The sequence below is a fragment of the Neovison vison genome, chromosome 5 (assembly GCF_020171115.1).
Source record: "Neovison vison isolate M4711 chromosome 5, ASM_NN_V1, whole genome shotgun sequence".
Classification (NCBI taxonomy): Eukaryota; Metazoa; Chordata; class Mammalia; order Carnivora; family Mustelidae; genus Neogale; species Neogale vison.
In genome coordinates, this window is record NC_058095.1 from 36,781,267 (window position 1) to 36,805,688 (window position 24,422).

General features: G+C 36.7%; 1 protein-coding gene across 2 annotated transcripts in view; it reads right to left on the reverse strand.

The window, feature by feature from the left end:
* Positions 1 to 24,422, reverse strand: part of MED13 (mediator complex subunit 13) — a 110,186-nt gene that overhangs the window by 80,567 nt on the left and 5,197 nt on the right. For both annotated transcript variants that reach the window (XM_044248530.1, XM_044248531.1), the window contains exon 3: positions 18,543 to 18,711. In XM_044248530.1, coding sequence (XP_044104465.1) covers positions 18,543 to 18,711 — 169 coding nt within the window. The remainder of the gene's footprint in view (positions 1 to 18,542; positions 18,712 to 24,422) is intronic.

Genomic DNA, 24,422 nt, shown 5'->3' on the forward strand with positions numbered 1-24,422 from the left:
TTTAAAAGGTGAATAAAAATCCACTATGTTGGGTGGCTCAGTGGGTTAAGCCACTGCCTTCTGCTCGGGTCATGATCTCAGGGTCCTGGGAGTGAGTCCTGCATGGGGCTCTCTACTCGGCAGAGAGCCTGCTTCCTCCTCTTTCATTTTCTGCCTACTTGTGATCTTTCTATGTCAAATAAATACACTCTTTAAAAAAAAAAAAAAAAATCCACTATGTACATAACATAGCTTGCATAACCATTCACCCATCAAAGGACATTTGGGTTGTTTCCACCTCTTAGCTACTGGGAATAGTGGTGCTATGAACATGTGTATGCAAATCTCTTCAAGATCCTGTTTTCCCATAGTTATCAAGACAGTGTGGTACTAGCACAAAAACAGACACACAGATCAATGGAACAGAAGAGAAAACCCAGAAACAGACCTACAACTATACAGCCAACTCATCTTCAGTGAAGCAGGAAAAAATATCCAACAGAAAACAATCTCTTCAACAAATGGTGTTGAGAAAACTAGACAGCCACATGCAAAAAAGAAAAGAAACTGGACCACTTTCTTACACCATACATAAAAATAAATTCAAAATGGATGGAAGACCTAAATGTGACACAAGAATCCTTCAAAATTCTAGAGAACACAGGCAGCAACCTCTTTTGACATTGGCTGTAACAACTTCTTACTCGATGCATCTCCAGAGGCAAGGGAAACAAAGGCAAAAATGTACTAAGACTTCACCAAGATAAAAGGCTTTTCTTTTTCTTTCTTTTTTTTTTTTTTAAGATTTATTTATCTGAGACAGATAAGAGAGACAGAAACAGAGAGGGTGCGGTAGCAGGTGGCAGGGGCAGAGAGAGGGACAGAATCCTTAAGCAGACTCCCTTCTAAGTGCAAAGCACCATGCAGGACTCAATCCCGAGACCAAGATCCATGACCTGAGCAAAGTAAGAGTCAGTAACTTAACCCACTGAGCCATCCAGGCACCTCAAGATTAAAAAAAAAACCTTTTGCACAATGAAAGAAATGATCGACAAAACTAAAATGCAACCTTCAGAATGGGAGAAGATATTTGCAAATGACAAAAGGTTAATATCCAAAATCTACAAAGACCTAATCAAACTGAACACCTAAAAAACAAACAATCCAGTTAAGAAATGGGCAGAAAACAAACAAGAACAAACTTTTCCAAAGAAGACATCTAGATGGCTAACAGACACAGGAAAAGATGCTCAACATCACTAAACATCAGGGAAATAGAAACAAAACTACAGTGGGATGCCACCTCACACCAGTCAGAATGGCTAAAATTAACAACACAAGGAACAACAGGTGTTGGTGAGGATGCCGAGAAAGGGGAAGTTTCTTACACTATTGGTATAGGAATGGAAACTGGTACAGCCACTCTGGAAAACAGCATGGAGGTTCCTCAAAAAGTTAAAAATTCAGCTATCCTATGACCCAGCAAACATACTCCTAGGTATTTAGCCAAAGGACAAAAAAAAATACAAAAACTGATTCAAAGGGATACACGCAACCTGATGTTTACAGCAGCATTATCAATAATAGCCAATTATGAAAAGAGCCCCAAATCCATCAACTGTGAATGGATAAAGTTGTAGTATACATACACAATGGAATCTATTACTCAGCCATAAAACTGAATGAAATCTTGCCCTCTGCAACAAGGTGGATGAAGCTAGAGTATATTATGCTAGTAAGTCAGGGAAAGATAAATACCCACAATTCCGGTCACATGGGGAGTTTAAAAAGCAGAACATATTAAGGGGATGTGTGGTAGAGAGGCAAACCATAAAACAGACTCTTCACTACAGAGAACAAACTGAAGATTGCTGGAGGGGTGGTGAGGAGGGGGATGGGCTAAGTGGGTGATGGGTATTAAGGAGGGCACTTGTGATAAGTACTGAGTGTTACATGTGATGAAACACTATAGTATACTTCTGAAAATAGTATTACACTATATGTTAACTAACTAGAATTTAAATAAAAACTCAAAAAAGAAAACAAAAAGGATCCTTTCAATTCTCTTAGAAGTAGGACTGCTGGATTATATGGTAGTTCTATTTTTAACTTTTTGAGGAACCTCCATACATGTATTCCACAGTGGTTGTATCATTTAACAATCCCATCAACAATGAATAAGGGTTCCAATTTCTCTATGCTAATACTTGTTAGCTTTCTTTTTTTTGATAGTAGCCATCCTAACAGATATGACTTGCATTTCTCTGATTAGTGATATTGACCATCTTTTTATATGCTAATGACCATCCCTATAATCGTTTTAGAAATCTTTTCAAGTCTTTCACCCAATTTTAAATTGGGCTACTTGACTTTGTTGTTGAGTTGTAGTTATTTGCACATGCTAGATATTAACCCCGTATCAGATATATAATTTGCAAACATTTTCTTCTACACTAATTTCTGGACTTTCTACTCCATTGGCTTACCTGGTCTGTATGCTAGTACCATACTGTTTGATTACTGTAGCTTTGTAATTATGTTTTGCTCACCCTCTCTTCATTAAGGCTCTTAGGTGTAACTCTGCAGTTTCTCCCATTAGAGGTGAAATATATTTCCCCAACCTTGATTCAGGCTTGCTTTGTGACTTGCTTTGGCCAAGCAGAAGCTTAAAACATGCTTATACAATCTGGATTGCCTTCCAATGCTTCTTTCATTGCCACAAGAATCATATGAAATATACCTTTACTCACCTACAGTTTACAATGTGGACTAAACTGGCTAATCCCCAGCTGACCAGCAGATACATTAATGAGAATATATAACTGCTGTGTTAAGCCTCCATGTTTTGGCAGGACTTTGTTACACAATAGTGGCCAATATGGAAAACGGCAAAAAAAGGTCTACCATGACAAAAATCTAAGTATGTGGCACTGGTTTGGGGACCTGATGATTGATAGCAAGGAACATAAGACACTAAAAAGTGATGAGGAAATTATTATATTGTGACCCCTGCTATATAATGGAGAAACACATCGTAGAACGGTTGCCTGAAGGGGCTCCTAGATAACTCAGTAGGTTAAGTGTCTTCCTCCGGCTCAGGTCATGATCCCAGAGTCCTGGGATCAAACCCTGCACTGGGTTCCCTGCTTGGCTAGGAGTCTGCTTCTCCCTCTCCTTCTGCCTCTTCCCCCAGCTCATACTCTCTCTAATAAATAACATCTTTATAAGGGAAAAGAAAAGAAAAAAAAAAAAAAAGAACTGTTGCCTGAAATAATCTAGAAAGCAGAAAATGTGCGTAATGAATTTACAGAGTTGGAAAACAAAGATCAAGTCAAAATATAATTTGATTATTACCAGTTATATTTGATAAGTACTAAAAAGAAAAAGAGATGAACTAAGAAAAAAACCTGGTTTATAAGCATAATTTAGAGAGAATACAGTCAGCCTAGAAAATACAGTCAGGCTAGAAAATAATACTATTTCTCAACAAAGTGATGGTATGGCCTATATAGAACAGCTTCAAGGGGAAAAAAAAAAAATCAAGAGTGTGATTCTAATACCCTTTGTTAAAAATACATATACCAGCTGAAACATTAGGATTTTCAAATATTACTCCTAAGCCTCCCTACATTTTTCTCAAAGAAGGCATCTAAAGTAAACAAGCGTATATGCAAAAGTTTTGTTACTGTATGTGGAAATGCATAGTCATATTTGTACTTATCTTTGAATGTCCTCTTTTCTGACACAGTTCTTCTGTAATTGTTAAGGTTGAGTAATAGAGCATATAAATATATAATTCCTAAATAGTACTTTTGCCTTAGCAAACCACTAATGTTTAATTTCTGAGAGGGATAAGCCCATTTTATGTATTGACATAAAACAAGCAGAAATCAATTTTCAAAGCATTTCTTTCTCTGAACAACAAAAAGAAGGTAGTAAATTCTGAAAAAAAGTTAAAATTCATATTCAGCTGGTCAGAATGACTATGTATTTCTTACCATTACAATGGTAAAAAACTTTTCAGGAACACTTTAGGAGACAAATATTTCTCAATAAAGGGGAAAATTCTGAGTTTAAAGGGGAATTACTAACTAAAAATACTTGTGTCAAAAGAAAACATTTATTAAAAAAAGTGACTCCGTAAGAATAATCTATTACACAGAGAAATTTTAACTTGGTTTTAGGGATCAAGTATTCTATAAAAATGATTATGAGTGCTGTGTGCTTATTCCGTAACTTTATAGATTTTAAAATCTGAATTGCAAATATTTCCAAGAACATTTGCAAGTATAAGCAACAACCTAAAACAGTCTCGTGTTCTTTATCTTTAAAAGACAAAGAGGCTAGGAAACCTGAATCTTCTATCTTCATATTTACTGCTTTTAATCAGTGAAGTACAGTTCTTAAAAATACAGTTTCCAACTGTTTCATTTCATATGTAAAATATTAAACGAGAATTAAAAAGGATATTCAAAATAGATTTTTGCCATGACATAAAAAGCAAATAATGTGACTAAAAATTTTCGTAAAAAGATTATAATTTGGAAAATATTTTTTAAAGTACATTACTTAGAGTCTAGTAAATATTATTTAGGAAAATAAATATAATCTGGTATATATAACACTGTGGCCCATTAAGATGAAGGTCCAATATAGCCTTTCCATATGTCCGATGAGTATTTGACCATAATAACATTTATTTTTTTTTTTTACTGTATACTGAAATATTTTTAAATATTTTTTATTATGTTAGTCACCATACAGTACATCATTAGTTTTTGACATAGTGGTCCATGACTCAATCTTTGCATATGACACCTAGTGCTCCATGCAATACGTCCCCTCCCTTAACACCTTTCACCCAGCCTACCCATCCCCCCATTCCTCCATACCCCCGCCCCTCTAAAACCCTTAATTTGATTCCCCTAGTCCATAGTCTCTCATGGTTCATCTCCCACTGATTTCCCCTCTTCATTTTTCCCTTCCGTCTCCTAATGTCCTCCATGCTATTCCTTATGTTCCACAAGTAAGTGCCATCATAACTTTTAAATCAGAAAAATTCAGCTGACGTAAAGTGAAAAGTATATCTCTAAGGGGTTTTGTAAGAACCCAAATATGCATACAGAGGTTTAATATGTATACTGCTTGAGCAGGGGCCATATCTAATTTATTTTTAGTACTTCTGTTAGGTAGATACAGAAAGATGATATCCCATTTTGCTGTTAGGGAACTCAAGGCACAAAGAAGTTAAAGGCCTTGTCTTAAATCATAAAACTAAAGACAATGCTGACTTAAAACCCTAGTCTTCCTGGAGCCCCTGCCTGGCTTGGTTGGTTCAGTGTGTGATTCTTTGTTTCAGCATAGGTCAAGATCTCAGTGTCATGAGATCCCTGTCTCAGGCTCTATGTTAGGCATTGAACCTGCTTAAGATTCTCTCTCCCTCTCCCTCAATCACCAAACGCTGCTAGAGCATTTTCTCTCTCAAAAACAAAATAAAAACCGTAGTCATCCGAACCAAAATGGACAAAGAACTTAAACACATATTTCTCCAAAGAAGATATACAAATGACCACCAAGCACATGAAAAGATGCTCAACACTGATCAGTAAGGAAATGCAAATCGTAACTATGATACACCATTTCAACCCATAGGATGGCTAATATTAAATAAAACATTTTAGAAAACAAGTGTTGGTGAAGATGTGGAAAAGCTGGAACCCTCCTAGTGGGAATGTAAAATAGTGCAGCTACTATGAAGAAGTATGCCAATTCCTTAAAAAAGAAAATAAAAAATCAAACACAGAGTTACTATATGATCCAACAATTCCACTTCTAGATATATTCCCGAAAGAACAAAAAGCAGGGATCTGAAAGAAATTCGCACATCAATATATAAAACAGCATTATTCATAACAAAGAGTGGAAAAACCCAATCATCTACTGACCAATGAATATATAAAGAAGATGTGATATAAAAATACAATGGAATATTATTCACCTTTATTTTTTTTTAAGATTTTATTTATTTATTTGACAGAGAGATATCACAAGTAGGCAGAGAGGCAAGCAGAGAGAGAGAGGAGGAAGCAGGCTCCCTGCTGAGCAGAGATCCCGATGCGGGACTCGATCCCAGGATCCTGAGATCATGACCTGAGCCGAAGGCAGCGGCTTAACCCACTGAGCCACCCAGGCGCCCCTATTATTCACCTTTAAAAAGAAATGAAATTATGGGTCCCCTAGATAGGTCAGTTGCTTAGGTGTCCAACTCTTGATTTCAGCTCAGGTCATGATCTTGGAGTTGTGAGATAGAGAGAGCCCTGTGTCAGGCTCCATGCCAGGGCTCTGTGCTGGGTGTGGAACCTGCTTGGCATTCTCTTTCCCTCTCCCTCTGCCCTTCCCCACCCCCAAAAATGAAAAAAAGAAATGAAATTGTGGTGTGTACTGTAACAAGAATGAGAACCTTACAACATTATGCTAAATGAAATAAGCCAGACAGAAAAGGACAAATACTATGTTAACTCCAGTTATATAAAGTAAACAAAACAAATTCAGACACAAGGTAGAATAGTGGTTATCAGCAGCTGAAAGAAAGGAAAAATAAGGAGTTCTTAAATGGACAGATTTTCAATGTGGGATGATAAAAAAAGGTTCTGTATATAGTGGTGATAGCTGGACAACAAGGTGAATATACTTAATGCCACTGAACATAATGAAAAATGGTATATGATCCCTTTAATTTCAATAGTTTCCGAACCTCTCTTTTATCACAATGACCTGGAGATCTTTTTAAAATTCCAAAGCCTAGGCTTCTACTCCAAAATTTTAAAAAAGGTATCAGTATTTTTGAATCTCAACAGTATTCCCAACAAGTTTTACTACTGCATTCATCTATATTTCTGTACCTCTCATAACATTTTTATTTTTTAAATTTATAGCTATTAACTTCACCATTAGGTATTCTGAACATATCTCCATGAATAAGAGACCTTTATTAAAATCCAGAAGAACACCTCATCTGTGAATTTTGGATATACTTCTGCTCACTGAGTGAACATATTAAACTACACAGTAAAGAATCCTTAGAAAGCAATGATATTCTGGCTTACAGGCTTCAAGTATTCTGCAAGTACTCTTTATATTTCTGTATTTCCCCAATATAAGAAACTTTTTAAGAATTCTGTTTTACTACTTTCTATCACTTTAAAAAGATGTAGGCAGAGGACACCTGGTGGTTCAGTTGGGTAAGCATCGGCCTTTGGCTCAGGTCGTCATCCCAGGCCCTGGTCAGAGACTGGGCTTTCTGCTCTGGGGGAAGCCTACTTTTTGCCCCTCCCGTGCCCCTTCCCCCAGTCATGTGTGGGCATGCATACTCCCTTTCTCTCTCTCAAAAAATTACAATCCTTAAAAAAAAAAAAAAAAAAAAGATGTAGGAAGAGAAGGTACAGTTGGTCTACAGGGTCCAAAATCTGTTTCATTTTTCATGCCCTATAATCCTACTCCAACATTATTAGCAAGCTATATAACCTTGGATAAGTGACTTAGCCTCTCTGTGCTTTAGATTTACTAACTGCAAAACTGGAGGTACAAAGTTGTAAGAAATGAGTTAATGTTAAGCCCTAATTCTAAACAGAGCCTGCCCAGTTCTGCTTAAGTGAAGGTTTCTCACTACCTTCTCCCCTTCAGAAACAAAACTTCCCTATTATTATTCATATCTAAAACCAATAGTTCAAAAGAACAAATTTATAGGAGTCTATGGCAAAAATCATGTAAGAAATGACAGTAAGAAAAGCTTAACAGAGAGGAAAAAAGAAAGAAGTCTTAGCACTTAATTTTTCTCATAAATGTTTCTGGAAAGCATGAGAATGTAGACAACTGATCATGCAAATCCTCATGACTCAAGCATCAGAGAAATGTCATGGCTCATAAGTATTATTATATCATCACTTAAGGTTTCAGAAAATAGGATGCATAATAATCTTGATAAGACATTAACAACAAACCAACATAGACAGGCTGCAGAGAGGCAAAAAAAAGACAGCAACTATGCCCAACTGGGAAAATGGTGGGAACCCTGAGACAAGGTGAAGGTTTCCCATATCTTTTAGAGCCTAGATCACACTCAAAACTTAGCATACAGGGTGCCTGGGTGACTCAAGTCAGTTGAGCATCTGACTCTTAGTTTCAGCTCCAGTGGTGGTCTCAGGGTCGTAGGATAAAGCCCGACACTGGGCTCCTCATGGTTATGGAGTCTGCTTAAGATTTTCTCTCTCTCCCCTCCCCCTCTGACCTTTCCACTGACTGAATGAACACTCATGCTCTCACTCGCTAAAATAAATGGATGAATAAAATCTTTTAGAATATTAGCAAACAATTCCAAGAGGACTCGAAGACCAGTTAGAAAACCGTGTTTGTTTTTTTTTAAAAGATTGTATTTATTTATTTGACAGAGAAAGAGAGCGCACACATGAGAGCACAAGCAGGGTAGTGGTGGTGGAGAGGGAGAGCAGGGCTCAATCCCAGGACCCTGAGATCATGACCTGAGCCAAAGGCAGACACTTAGTCAACTAAGCTACCCAGATGCCCTGGTTAGAAAACATATTTTACCAATAAACATTATATCAAGCTCAGTTGGGCTTGAAGCCCTAGAATATGCTGTTAATGCAAAAGCCAATATATATATGACTACTGAGCACATAAAATGCAGGCAATCCAAATGGAGATGTACTCTAAGTATACAATATACACTAAACTTAATTATTTAAAAAAAGTAAAATATCTAATATTCTTTGCATAATTAATTACATGCTAAAATATTTTAGATACTGAGCTAAATATATTTATCTCAGCTGGGTTTTTGTTTTACCTTTTTTAATGTGCCTACTAGAAGATTTAAATTATGTATGTGATTCACATTGTATTTCTACAGAACACTGCTACCTTAGACGGCAAGAAGAAAATGAGTCCTTAGAAAACATAATGATTGCTCTTAGCTTTCCTAGAAGTTCAAGTTTTCAGAGGTATTAAGTGACCCAACCAAAGGAAATCCTAAAGCTATATAAAAATGGTTCATAATATAACTAGAGGAAACTTAAATCTTGTATTGCTCACAATTTAATTAAAATATCAGAGATAAAAGAACTATGTAAACGCCAAAGGTGTAGTGGAAGATAAACACAGTTCTATGGGTGAAATTTAAGTATAGTCTTTCATCTAGTGCCTTAAAAACAAAAACAACCTTGACCAACTTCTTTAGTAAAGCTCCTGAAGTATTATTTTAAAAATAAGGGTAAAGGTTCTGCTGTAAATAACACTATCCAAAAGAACTTTCGGCTATGAAGGAAATACTCTACATCTACATTACCCCATACAACAGCCACTAGTCCAGGAGAACTTGAAATGTAGCCAGTGAAACTAAGAAACTGAAATGTAATTTTATTTCTTTAAGTAATCGAAATTTAAATAGTGGCTACTATCCTGAACAGCACAGTTCTAAAGCATCTTTAAAATTAAAATAAAATTTTTTTTAAAAAAGGGTGCTTGGGTGACTCAGTTGTTAAAGCGTCCACCTTCGGCTCAGGCCATGATCCCAGCACCTGGACTCAAGCCCCGCCATTGGGCTCCCTGCTTGGCGGAAAGCCTGCTTCTCCCTCTCCCCCTGCCTGTGTTCCCTCTCTTGCTGTTTCTCTGTCAAACAAATAAGAGCTTAATAACAAACAGGGGCGCGTGGGTGGCTCAGTGGGTTAAGCCTCTGCCTTCGGCTCAGGTCATCGGGCTCTCTGCTCAGCAAGGAGCCTGCTTCCCCACTCTCTGCCTACTTGTGATCTGTCAAATAAATAAATAAAATCTTTTTTAAATAAATAAATATATAAATAAAAATAAATTAATAAATAGGCAAGGATTAAATGTCCTTGTTTTGCCCTAATATTCTAGTTACAATTAACTCTATAAATACTTAGGAATTACTCCTCTCCTTCCTGTGAACTTTACCACCCATATCCCTCAAGACCAAAATCTCTTCCTGTGGGCCAAACTCTTTACTAACACTTAACCCTTAACTCCAGAACCCAAAATAATGGCACAGAACATACAGAACCTGGGGCACCTGGATGGCTTAGTCAGTTAAGCATCCAATGCCCAATTTTGGCTCAGGTCTTAATCTCAGGGTCATGGGATCAAGCCACATATGGGACTCCACGTTCAGGGCAAGTCTGCTTGAGATTCTCTCTCCTCTCCTCTCACACATTATCTCTCTCTCTCTCTCTCTCTCTCACATACACACACTCTCTAATAAATAAAATCTTTTTTTTTTTTAAAGATTATTTATTTATTTGACAGACAGAGATCACAAGTAGGCAGAGAGGCAGGCAGAGAGAGAGGAGGAAGCAGGCTCCCTGCTCAGCAGAGAGCCCAATGCGGCGCTCGATCCCAGGACTCTGGGATCATAACCTAAGCCAAAGGCGGAGGCTTTAACCCACTGAGCCACCCAGGCACCCCTAATAAATAAAATCTTAAAATAAAAATAAATAAATACAGAACCAGACATTTGATCCAATCTCTTTTGTTATATTCAGCAAAAATTTACTCTATCCTATTTGCACACACATGTGATTATACACACAGATATATACATGATATACATGTATATGTATCCTATAGGTATCCTATACTGTCTTTTAAAATTGAGGCTAGGGGTGCCTGGGTGGCTCGGTGGGTTAAAGTCTCTGCCTTCAGCTCAGGTCATGATCCCAGGGTCCTGGGATCAAGCCCCCAATCAGGCTCTCTGCCCGGCGGGGAGCCTGCTTCCCTTTTTCTCTCTCTGCCTGCCTCTCTGCCTACTTGTGATCGCTGTCTGTTAAATAAATAAATAAAATTTTTTAAAAAAATAAAAATAATAAAAATAAATAAAATTGAGGCTAAACAGTAGAGTAAGAACTCAAAGCACATTTACCAAAGGAACAATACATTTTTTTCCACAGAAATTAACTATATGGCTATATCTGTAGTTGAGGGAACAGAGTAAAATTATATATTAAATGTCCTCTACTAACTTTCCTATACAATCTCAACTGCCACTTAATTAACACACCTCCTATGTAAATTCATACTGGAAGACATAAACCAGCAGTCTTAAAAAAATCCTTATTAAGGGACGCCTGGGTGGCGCAGTTGGTTGGACGACTGCCTCCGGCTCAGGGCGTGATCCTGGAGTCCCGGGATCGAGTCCCACATCAGGCTCCCAGCTCCATGGGGAGTCTGCTTCGCTCTCTGACCTTCTCCTCGCTCATGCTCTCTCTCACTGTCTCTCTCTCTCAAATAAATTAAAAAAAAAAAAAAAAAAAAACTTTAAAAAAAAAAAAAATCCTTATTAATATCTTTCTACTGTGTACCTTCCTATAAGCATTTAAAACTCTTACTAAATAAACAAACTTAACTGGCCATTCAGCTAAACTGCTATAATAAATTTAAATGACAAAAAGCCAGCCAAGCACAAACTTGGGTTCTTCCTCAAAATAATCTTACCCCAATGTACACTCAAACATCACAAGTTTGTGATGCCTTTTTACTGAGATAATACTTAAAACCTACAGTAAGTCATTGGTACTTATTACAGCCATTTACCTGTGGCTTCACTAGCAATCACAGCAACTGCAGCTGATCTAGTTTCCTACATTGCAGGAAAACATCTAAACTGTTAAGACAAAACACTGGTCATTCTTCTAATAATACCTGAAGATGGCAGACTTAAAAGCAATTCTTTTAAATTTCTTAAGTGTTAATTACCCTAATAACTTCTTAAATTTCTGTGGTTAATTACCTATACAGTTGAAGGGTTCTTTACAGCTCACCTAGGTATACCACTAGATTTAACTCCATTTCCTCTGTCCCTGAAAACTGTTAATCAGACAACTAGCTACACTGAAACCCACATTATTAGATGAGAATCTATATTTAAGGGGGATAAAGGAAGGAAGAAGAAAAAAAAGGTCAGAAATATTTTCTCCTTTGTTCAAATGAAACCAGTTCACAATACCAACTTCCTTCCTTGACAATTTTATTTTTTTAAGATCTATTTACTTATTTATTTACTGAGCGTGCACAAGAGAGCCCATGAGTGGGGGGTGGAGCAAAGGAAGAGAGAGAGAATCTCAGACTCCCCACTGGGCATGGTGGCCTTATGTGGAACCTTAGCGGCCAATCTCCTAACCCTGAGATCATGACCTGAGTTGAAATCAAGAGTTGGTTGCTTAACTACTGAATCACCCACTGCCCCAGACAACTGTATTAATTCTTTTTAAGAATGTTTAAACAAGTTCTTGGGGCATCTGGGTGGCTCAATCAATTAAGCATCTGACTCTTCATTTGGATTCAGGTCACGATCTCAGTCAGGGCTGTGAGATGGAGCCCTGTGTCAAGCTCCTAGCCTGTTTAAGATTCTCTCTCACCCTTCCCCTTCTCCCGTATGCTGTCTTTAAAATTAAAAAAAAAAAAAAAAAAAAGGCTTACGCAAGTTCAATAGAAAATGACTGAATCAGTAAACAAAAATAGTATATATGGCCCTTAATGGTTTTACCTCATAATGGGACAGAAATGTAATTTATAATCCAGTCATTATCTATATGCCTATTGTCATTCCACTGAATTCAATGGGAAAGTATGTAGTCCCAAACCGTAATTAAAAGCAGTTGAGAGAGGGGCGCCTGGGTGGCTCAGTGGTTTGAAGCCTCCGCCTTTGGCTCAGGTCATGATCCCAGGGTCCTGCGATTGAGTCCAGAATCAGGCTCTCTGCTCAGCAGGGAGCCTGCTTCCTCATCTCTCTCTCTCTCTGCCTACTTGTGATCTCTGTCAAATAAATAAATAAAATCTTAAAAAAAAAAAAAAAGCAGTTGAGAGGCTTATCTGCTTGATTTTTCTACTTGCTTCTCTAAAGGGAGGGAAGGTAGGAGGGCAGTTCCTACGAAAAAAGATTTGAGAACAGCATTTATCTGTCCTGGATAAAATCAGTTTTGTAGCACAACGATCCTCCAAGAGTAACTCAGAAGAGCATACACTATTTCTGGTACCACGCCTCTAATAAAACATAGCTTGAATTTAGTTCCCCTTCTAAATGGGTCAGTCCACAGGAAACACTAGTGTTTAATTACACTAAGTAAATAACAAGTAGAATCTACTGGATTAGTAGAAATCCCCAATATGAAAAGTTGCAAGTTCTATTAGTAAAAGCCCATTAAGAAAGCTTCTTTCAGGGCACCTGGGTGGCTCAGTGGGTTAAAGCCTCTGCTTTCGGCTCAGGTCTTGATCTCAGGGTCCTGAGATGGAGCCCTGCATCTTGCTCTCTGCTCAGCAGAGAGCCAGCTTCCTCCTCTCTCTCTCTGCCTACCTCTTTGCCTACTTGTGATCTCTGTCAAATAAATAAATAAAATCTTAAAAAAAAAGAAAAAAGAAAAAAGAAAGCTTCCTTCATGAAGAGAAATAAAGATACTTCCAGTATCTTACATGGCACATTGAACACATTCATTTACCTCTACTTCTCTGTGAAACACCTTCCAGATAGACAGCAAAAGAGCAAAAAGAGAATGGTACAAGTGAAGGTAGCAGACAAATACTGGCCATAAAATTTGGGGAGCTAATAAGAAAGGCAAAAATAGTAACTATCTTAGTAGATAAAACCTAAGGGAGAAAAAACCAAAATGCAAACTGAATCAAACCCACAAAATCCCAGAAAGGCACAAAAGTGAAGATACTGGTAGATCTCTGAAAATGGATGCATGGTGCAACCAAAGCAAAAGGAATGAAAGTTCTTGAGTAAGTTCTTAAGTCAGACTCCTAGATCCACTTCTCTATCCTGCAGACAGGTTCTTTACATTATTCCCTATCAGTAAAAAAGTTAGACGTTCACTTTAAATTGGATGAAACAGGAACTCGACACTTAAGAGATATCAAATACAGCTGAAATGATGTATTTACAAGAAGAATTAAGGGAAAATCTAAATACCATAGAAGTATAGTGTTTCCCTAATATAAATATACAAGCCTGCTTTACCTAGTAGGCTCCCTAAATGTTGACAGCCAAGCTTGTATTCCCTAGTTAGGATCCTGAAGGACTCCTCAGGGAAAAATGATTAATTTTAAGAGGGGAAGAACACATATAGACAGACAATTGGGCAACAGGCACCCAATAAAATGGCTTGGTCCTTGACCAATCAATCTACTAAAGCCTGCTACTTCATAGCTACTCACAAACAAATATAATTTTCAGCCATTTTAGTGCCCAGAAGCCTCAAGAGTAGAAAAGGGGGTAATTCGTATATTCAGGATCCCAAAATATTATTTGTCATGTATTCCCTTCTCAGGAAACTACTGGTGGATGAGCACTACCAAAATAGTAAGACATCCCCCTCCCAAAAGGGCAAACATGAGATCTATAAGATCTAGGAAATAAGGAATCTAACAAAGAGAGGCAAAGGGAATTCCCAAGATGACTGCTGTGAGACAAGCCTATATATAAAACAACCAGTCCAAATTGGAACAGAAGAATGAAGGGCTCAGAGATATTAATTAAGAAGAGAGAAAAGAAAAAAGAAACCAACAGATTACACAACTCCTTAAAGGTAGAGAGGCGAGATTTTCTTTCTGGTAGATCCTCTAGGAAGGAATCACCAATAGGTACTTAGATCAGAGGTCAACAAACTTCATCTGCAAAGACCTAGAGAGTAAATATTATAGGCTAACGATTTTAGGCTTTATGGGTCCATCTGTCCTATCTCATCTATTCAACTCTGCTGTAGTATGAAAGCAGGCATAAAATAATCTATAAATGAATGAAAATGGCTGTGTTACAGTAAGATTTTATTTACAAAAACACATGGCAGGCTATATTTACCCTGTGGAGTGGTAGTTCACCAACATCTGAGACAGATAATTCGGTGAAAAGAAAAAAGATAATCGTAACACTGAAGAAAACGAAAAGATATAGAGGAAATGGAACATAATTCCAATACACTATATGGCTCGGCTACAAATAGTATTTACATAATCATAGTATAAACAACAGGTATTGTTTTTACCAACTCTTATAAACTAATTGGCAAGATAAGAAACAAAGGAAGTGGAGTGTATACAAGTGGTTGGCATGGAGGGGGAAATGTAAAATAGTTAAACCATCAAAGTCAATATATTTAGGGGCACCTTGGTAGCTCAGCTGGTTAAGCGTCTGACTCTTGATTTCAGCTCAAGTCATGATGTCAAGGTCATGGGATAGAGCCCATGCTGGGCTCCACGCGCTTGGGCTCCACACTTAGCACAGCGTCTGCTTGAGATTCTCTCTCTCCCTATCCCTCTCCCCCTGCTTGCACTGTCTCTCTCTCTCTAATAAATAAAATCTTTTTTAAGAAAGTCAATAGGTTAATAATAAATAACTGAAATAATTAAAAACTCAAGAATCAGCATGTTATTTACTTTTAAATTTTATTTTTTTTTTTAAGACTCTTTATTTATTTGAGAGAGAGAGCATGAGAGGGGAGAAGATCAGAGGGAGACATGGATTCCCCATGGAGCTGGGAGCCTGATGCAGGACTCGATCCTGGATTCCAGGATCATGACCTGAGCTGAAGACAGTCACTTAACAAGCTGAGCCACCCAGAAGCCCTACTTTTAAATTTTTAAATAGGTAAATTAAGTTAAAAGAATTAAAAGGGAATGCCTCTGAAGAGCACATCTAGTATTTGGTGCTCAGATGGCAGCTTTTCATCATTTTAAATCTCAGTTATCTGCTTGACTTCTTAAAACTGTATTAATGTATATGGTGAATACTGCTAATTACCAACCTAACATTTATTTCCCCTTCTTATTGCCTACTTAATGTCTCTTCTCTATTTCTTCTTACAAACCGGAGCCTTATTTTGTTCAGAGACGCAATGCTCCCTCCCACATAAAAAATATTTGTTTCTCTTGGTTGGTATAGCCAAAGACAGGTCAGCTAAAGTCTCCAGGAAAGAACCTATTTTCTGATCCAAGGGTCACCCTTTCTTGCTTTCTCCCTTCCTCTTCCTATCTCATTGCATTGTGAGTGAAATCCAGAAAGGCAACACTCCTGGGGACCAAGTGGATGAAAGCTAAATGCTAAAGATACATCACAGAAAACTCCAAGATACCAGTCCTTGATGACATTATTGAACAGACCCACCAGTATTGGGCTACCTATCTCCAGACTCCTTGCTACCAAGAAAAATCAATTCCAAACATAAGCCAAGTAGTTAGGTGTTCTCTCTTTTGCAACTGAATTCGTTCCTAACTTGTACAATATTTTTGTTGACAATAAAGATTTTATGTTCATTTTCAAAAAGAAAGAAAATGAAAGAGCCTTGATTTGTCCAGGCTCATCTACTCATCCATCCTACTAAAACTAAGAAGAGGGGCACCTGGGTGGCTCAGTCTTTAAGCATCTGCCTTCAGCTCAGGTCATATCCCAGGGCCATCAGGCTCCCTGCTCAGTGGAAAGCCTGCTTCTCCCTCTCCTACTCCCCCTGCTTGTGTTCCCTCTCTCACTGTCTCTCTCTATCAAATAAATAAATAAAATCTGAAAAAAAAAATGTTTAAAACTAAAAAGAGAAGTTTGAAAAGACTCATACACACTGAAAACAGTGTGTACATAAGACATAAAAGAAGGGGACACCTGGGTGGCTCAGCAGGTTAAGCACCTGCCTTTAGCTCAGGTCATGATCCCAGGATCCTGGAATCGAATCTAACACTGGGCTCCCCGCTCAGACAGGAGTCTGGTTCTCCCTGTCCATCTGCCCCAGTCTCTACCCACCCGCCATGTGCTCCCTATCTCAAATAAAATCTTTTCAAAAAAATACTTTAAAAAGTGACATAAAAGATGGCATCTCAACAATGATACAACATAGGGATGCCTGGGTGGCTCAGTGGATTAAGCCTCTGCTTTCAGCTCAGGTCATGATCCAGGGTCCTGGGATGGAGCCCCTTTTTGGGCTCTCTTCTCAGCAGGGAGCCTGCTTCCCCCCCGCCTCTCTCTCTGCCTGCCTCTCTGACTACTTGTGATATCTCTGACAAATAAATAAAATCTTAAAAAAAAAAACAATGATACAACATAACCAAATGTTTCCTTCATATCCTCACATCTTGCAGGGAAAACTAAAAAACTGCCTTTTCTCTCACATTCCATCTTATGGTTTCATCTTTCTTGAAGCCTCACTAATTTAGCTAGTGCTTAAAAACAAATCTTCTAAGAGACTATATATCTTGTATCATATTTAAATCAAAGAGAACTGGGGAGCCTGGGTGTCTCAGTTGGCTGAGCATCCAATCCTTGATTTTGGCTTGGATCATGATCGCAGGGTCGTGGGAGAGAGCCCTGAGTCAGGCTGTGCTTTTGGTGGGGAGTTGGCCTGGGATTCTCTGACTCCTTCTCCCTCTGCCCCTCCCCCCTCTCACACATTCTCTCCCCCGCCCCAATTAGTAAATAAATAAAACCTAAAATAAATAAATAAATAAAACAGAATGGAACCAATCTAAAGTTTGGGTTTATTTTTTAAGATTTCATTTATTTGTCAGAGAGAGTTAGAGAGAGAGGGCGCACACACAAGCAGGTAGAGTGGCAGGCAGAGGCAGAGAGAGAAGCAGGCTCCCTGCCCAGCAAGGAGCCCGATGCGGAACTTGATCCCAGGACCCTGGGATCATGACCTGAGCCAAAGGCAGTGGCTTAACCGCCTGAGCCACCCAGGCATTCCAGCAACCTAAAGCTTTTAACTACACGGGAAAAGAAATTATCTTAAAGTCTTCTGTGTCTTTATCTGCAACTATTCTACAAATTAGTGTCATAAATTTGCTTAACTCAATGTTCAAGAAAATTACACTCCAAGAGTAAATATGTCTTATATAGAAAAACACAAATTTTTAAAAATTACTTTAATTAAAGCAAAATTAGAGGTTTGGGAATGAGAGGGTTAACTCAATCCAAAACACAACTACAGATCACTATCTTTAATAAGTATTAGTGTTACTTAATTTTAACAGTACTATAAATATATTTGCACTACTAAAAAAGTATACTTCATTGCCTTTTTTTTTTTTTAAAGATTTTATTTTATTGATTTGAGAGAGAGAGACAGTGAGAGAGAGAATGAGCGAGGAGAAGGTCAGAGAGCGAAGCAGACTCCCCATGGAGCTGGGAGCCTGATGTGGGACTCGATCCCGGGACTCCAGGATCACGCCCTGAGCCGGAGGCAGTCGTCCAACCAACTGCGCCACCCAGGCGTCCCTATACTTCATTGCTTAAGCCTCTGCTTTCATTCCACATTTTTTCTATCATCCCAAACCAAAATTTAGGTCATTAGACACACAGCCTATTCCCACTTCAAGAGAATTCTTAAAATGCATAAAAGAAAGGATGAAGTGGTCAAGGAAAATTGAATACTTACAGTACTCTGCTGAAGTTAACCTCCTGCATATGTGTATATGACAGCTTGTTTTAGTCTACATTTTCTATAAAGCTATAAAAATTAACAAACCCAAAAAATGTTAAGAGTTTACATAAGATAGCTTACCTTTTATTTATAGGTTTTTCATCTTTTTCATAAGGCTTTACAAACCATTTGCCAATGCGTACAAAGTTCCGGTTCATTAAACACCGTTCCAACAGATTGTGAACTGCTTTAAACAGCAGAGTACGACATTCATAGGAAAGTCCATTCTCCCACACTCCATCTTCCTCTTCTACAAGAGACAGGAAAGAAACAAAAAGTAAAGTAGTGGCACTATATCTACTCAGAGCCAAATAAAAAGTGTTATGGTTTAAATCCATAAACCCTACTACATAAACCCTACTAAACCTCAGAATACTGAGCTACCACTACTTCAATGTATCTCTAGACTTTAAAATATCAGGTTTCAAAGTTACTCCATAAGGAGCAAAACACAGTGGAGTAAGTGTCCATAAGGAGTAAGTGTCATGTATTCCATTAAAGTACCTGAAAACTATTTTCCTACCACGTAAAAAGTCAATGATATACTGCAAACATACTGGTTTGGTTTCTGTATCAATGCAAAGAACATCTGTATTAAGCTGGGAAACATTAGGTACTCTACCTAAAATGCCAATTTCTAAGTTGGCTCACTTGATAGTTACTTTGTCCTAATTCCTCCAGTCATTCAGCCTGCCAAAAAAACCTAGCCAGTTAGTAACTAACTCAAAACATTTTAGGTCCATCAGCATTCTTAATCCATGACTCAACTATAAAAATAAGTTATAAATAAAAAGAAGCTTGTGGCACAGAGCCCAACAAGGGATGCATTATTGGCCACCTTAGGTCTCATTTCAACCAATGATGAGTCCCATGATTACTATTCAATATAGGATCCCCACTTGAAGAAATTTTAAAATATAAAGACTTACATTTTTTAAAGGATTTTATTTACTTATTTGACATAGAGAGCACAAACAGGGGGTGCAGCAGAGGCAAAGGGGGAAACAGTCTCCCCACTGAGCAGGAAGCCAGACCCAGGACTCCATCCCAAGACAACGGGATCATGACCTGAGCCAAAGGCAGGCACTTAACCGAATGAGCCAACCAGGCGCCCCAGACGTTGTATTCAAAATTTAAGTCTTGGTGCACCTGGGTGGCTCAGTCGTTAAGCATCTGCTTTCAGTTCAGGTCACAATCCCAGGGTCCTGGACTGGAGTCCCACATCAGGCTCCCTGCCCAGTGGAGAGTCCTCTTCTCCCTCTGCCCCTCCCCCTGGTCATATTCTCTCTCTCTCTCAAATAAATAAAATCTTAAAAAAAAAAAAAAAAAAGAAATAGAACTTTCAATACAAAGTTATAACTACCCTACTAACTATACAGCCTCAATTTTGCCAGCCCATCTATTAACCACTTCAACTAAACAAAAAAATGTTAACATAGTTATTGCTCAATTAAATCTAGATGTAATTCAAAAAAATTTATTCTCTATCCATTTCATAGCTTTAACAAACCAACCAGTGAATCTTGCTACAAGTGATATTTGAGCTTTTATTATTTTAAATATAATTTATATCATTCCTACACACCTTCATAAACATTTTACAAAATTTTTGTAAATTTTATAAATACAAATATATAAAATTTTATAAATACAGGTCATCTTTCAATATAAGTAAAAAATAAATGATAAAATCTTTCTTAATTCAACACTAAAAATGTCTCCACTATGCCCAAAGAATAATAATAAACTATGATGCTTCTGAATAAAGGCAGAAGCGTGTATTAAGAGGGACACATGGTTTATAGTCATAATCTACACAACAAATGGGTAGACTAACTAAAAAGCATAGTGACAGTGGACTTTAACTGCACTAGAAATTTGTGCAACTACAAAGGTTAATGTTGATTTTATGTTGTTCTTAAAATTGTTTCCTAAATTAGGCAAGTCTTTCAAGTCAACTAATTGTTTTTCCAAAAAGGTAAGCTTTAAAAAAAATGATGTAAACTTCAAAAAGTGACAATACTTGAGGGCTGGAATAATTTTAAATCATTAATATTAAAGAGAAAAGGGTTTTATATTCTATTATATTGTAGACAACCTTATATATGTCCATATAAAGCCAAAACTTTACAAGTTTCACTTTATTAAAGAAAACAGTAGGCTAGAAGAAAAGGGACATGGCACATAGTGACTTCACTTTAATTATTTCAGGGTCTAGATCACAAGTATATTTGTGAGTTACTAAGAAAAAAAAATCTTAATCTGCTTTCAGCCTAATCATTCTGTCATTTCAAAATTAGTCACATTAAGAGTTTTACCTCAAATTGTGATTTATGATCAAAAATACACATGCTTTTAATTTCCAGTTACGCTGGGAATATCTCCCAGTTCTTCACTTCTTTGTAATCTATTAAGTATACTTTATTTTTATTGCTCTTTACCTTGAAACTCCTTACCTTCTGAGAAGCACAATGGTTATAACATTTGTCCTACACAAGAAACCTTTGCCAAAATACTTTTAACTAGTTTTAAGTTTTAAAGCCACAAATATCCAAGACATAGAGGTGTTACCATTACGTATCAAAGTTGTTCAGTTGCTATAAACTTTGAGTATCAGAAAATTATTCATTCAAAACTTGAGAATGAATCTGTCTTCTTCCCAGAAAGAGTAAATAAAAAAGTCTTTGGAATAACAGAAGTCTGTAATACAGTAACTTACATACATTTTTTACATAAAATTCTGAAGATCTTTATTTTAAAAGTCTATCTCAGCTAAACCTGAAGTTGAAAGTTTAAGAATACTAAATATAATTTAAAAATTCAGTCAGTACTAATATTCAAGCATTTCTCCCTCACCGCTCTAAAGTTTATCTAAGGAATCAGGTGAATTTAATGCTTTTATCTAGAGAAATTTAGGTTAACTTAATCCTCATTTTACAGTATACCCTCAAACACAATTTTCATTAACACTAAATGGGAGTTATGCATAAAACAAAGAAGGGACCACCTGTTAGGGTTTTCTAAGCCAACAAATATCTGTTATCTTCACCTATAGCAAGTAACTAAGCAACTATTACACTAAACAACAATTCCATTTTTCACTGCTGAGGAAGTAAGTCCTAATAATGTTCAACGAAGAGCCTGAAGATTTTTTTGTTTTGTTCTCGGTGTGTGGGGGACCTGGGGAGGTCACCTAGAAATAAGAGCCTACCTCAGCCAAGCTTCTAATATCCTGATGTTATAATAAGCATAGCAAAAGTACTTCTCTACATGTGTATTCAGATATGAAAAGTGAAATGGTACAATCAACACACCCAAAAGTGATATGCACCTCTTACACTAATTAAAACCAGTCCCTAAATTTCAACACCAGTATTGTAACAGAGAACAGAATAGATGGAACACATGGCAAATCTTTACCTAGCTCTTTTGAAATTAATCAACCACAGCCTAATGGAAAAAGTCTACTTATGCATTTAAATAAATGTTTTTCTCCTCTTGTCTCTGTATCCCCAAAGATAATAGATTCAATTTTGTTCATAGTACTTTTCCATTAGAACTCTTAGCATCAGAACTCTTCGTCGTCATTACTTGAAAATTTTTTACAAAATATTTGAAGCCAACAATACAAAAGTTCAAACGTTAAATCTGATTACCGTAAAAATCTTCCTAAGGAAACAGATAATAGTGATGACACAAACTATGTGATAGGTCAACAAAATAATTCTGAGTGGGAAAAAAAAATGAAAAAACAAAAAAGCTGATACACCCAGTACTCGTATTCAACATTTTTCTCAGAACTGACATCTTTAAATATCTCCACAGTAATAAACCAGTAAAAAATGTATCTTTTCCTAAATAATTCTGCCAAGCTTTTAAAACACAACATACACTAATGAATAATGAAGGGTTTAAAAATTATAGAAAATACCATGAATTTCCTCAGAGAATAAAGAGAAATGTTTAAATATCTAAATCAGTGTTTGTCTTAAATAATAATTGCTCTTTCAAAGCCATTCATTCAACAAATACTACTCAGAGCGTTAAGGTGGCAGCACCACTGATCTCTGGCAAAACCTGAAAACCTCTGGTTTAAAAATCCCCTGAATATATGTTGATAAAATGATTATCTTTGATTTGAAAATTTAAAAGATGTATGTTTCTGCTCAAAATGGGCAGTACATAGAAGAAATATGACAAGCAAAACTGTCCCTAGAAGACTAGATAATAAAAAAAGTTAGGTCACAAGTAAACTACGGGAACAGAAGAGAGAAATGAATTAACTCCCTTTAGGCCAGCTGGGGCACATAACAATTTTTTTTTTAATTTGGCTGACACTACATTCCTATACTTGGCTGCTATTTATCTGTTTCTCAATCCTCTTAAAGCTGCCACTTAAGGTTAAAATTCCACTATAATTAACATCCTCAATAAAAGAATCTAAAATTAAATTCTAAGAGCAACCAATGGCCCATTTAGTTTAAAAGTATTATGATGAAATTCTGGTATAAAGAAAAGTATTTGGACAAGTTACTAAAATCCCATATATACACCACAGGAGCCAGAAAAAATAACAAATATTTTTAGCCCTGCCTGAGTCTGTTTTTTTTTACTTCTCAAGGTATCAGTTTTCTCAGAGTCTCATCGCAGTCTAGCTTGCTATAATTTGTTTTTTTGTTTTTTTTTTTTTTAAGATGCAACCTCATGAGAGGGAGTAGTTTTTGTTTTTATTTTTGTCTTATGGGGAGGACTGAAAGCCAATTATGACAGCAATAAAATTCCAAAAAGGTTAAGACACAAAAGAAAAATACCCGAAAACTCTTCTCATTCAAGGACACATTAATGGTAATAAAACAATCTTGCTTTGATGAAAACTAGTACTACACTTAAAAGAACCAATCAGTCCTATCTATTATACATAGAGGAATTAAGTTAAAATTTTCCCAGCACTGATTTTATACTTCTATCATATAACCACTAAATGAGGTCTGCTACAAATTTTAAATTAAAAAATATGCATAAATAAATAAAATTTAAAAAGCTATAATCAGAGTTCTGTTCCCTAATCCTTCTTCTACAAAACATAATGATATTGATTCAACTAACCATTCTCTTAGAGGAAGCAAAGCAAAAAGTTTAAAAAAAAAAAATAATAAGTTTCTGGCTTTGGGATTCAAGGGATGTTCTGAACAAATCTCTCCCTAGAGAGATTCTTAAGTTAAGCTATTACTAGTTAACAAAACTTCTAACCCAAAAATCGTTAGGTCTTTGCAAATTACTAAACAGTACTGACTATTACTGCTCCAAAACAAGTTACAGGGGGTTTAAAGTATGTATCAAATTAGATTTGATTTGCTGTTAACAGATTTTCACCAATTAGCAATAAGGTTAAGTTTACATTGTTTCTATACCTCACCTACACTTGAAATGAAAATGACCGAAACGCATGCCACATGATATTCAGACAGGCAAAATTTTAAATGCACTACGGAACCTGTTTAGACTCCTCAAAACTATCAAGGATCATCAAAACAAGGCAAGTGTGAGAAAATATCACTATCTGGAATAGCCTAAGGAGACACCACAACTAAATGTAGTATGCTGGATGAGAACATAGGATAGAAAAAGAACCCTGGGTAAAAATAAAGGAAATCCAAATAAAGTACAGGCTTTAGTTAATAACAGCATATCAATATTGGTTCATTAGTTGTGCAAAATGTACACAATACATGGTAGTAACAATAAAAGAAGCTGGGTGAGGGTTATACAGGAACTCACTATACTATATTCACAAATTCTATATAAATCTAAAACTATTTTAAAATTAAAAGTTTATTTTTTAAAATACACTATGGGGGACATGAAAGAAAAAAGGGGCTGAGCAAAAGTAATTCTATACTTTTATTACTGGATATTTCAGTTAATAAGAAAAATAATTCTAATCTTTGCAAAATAGAATGC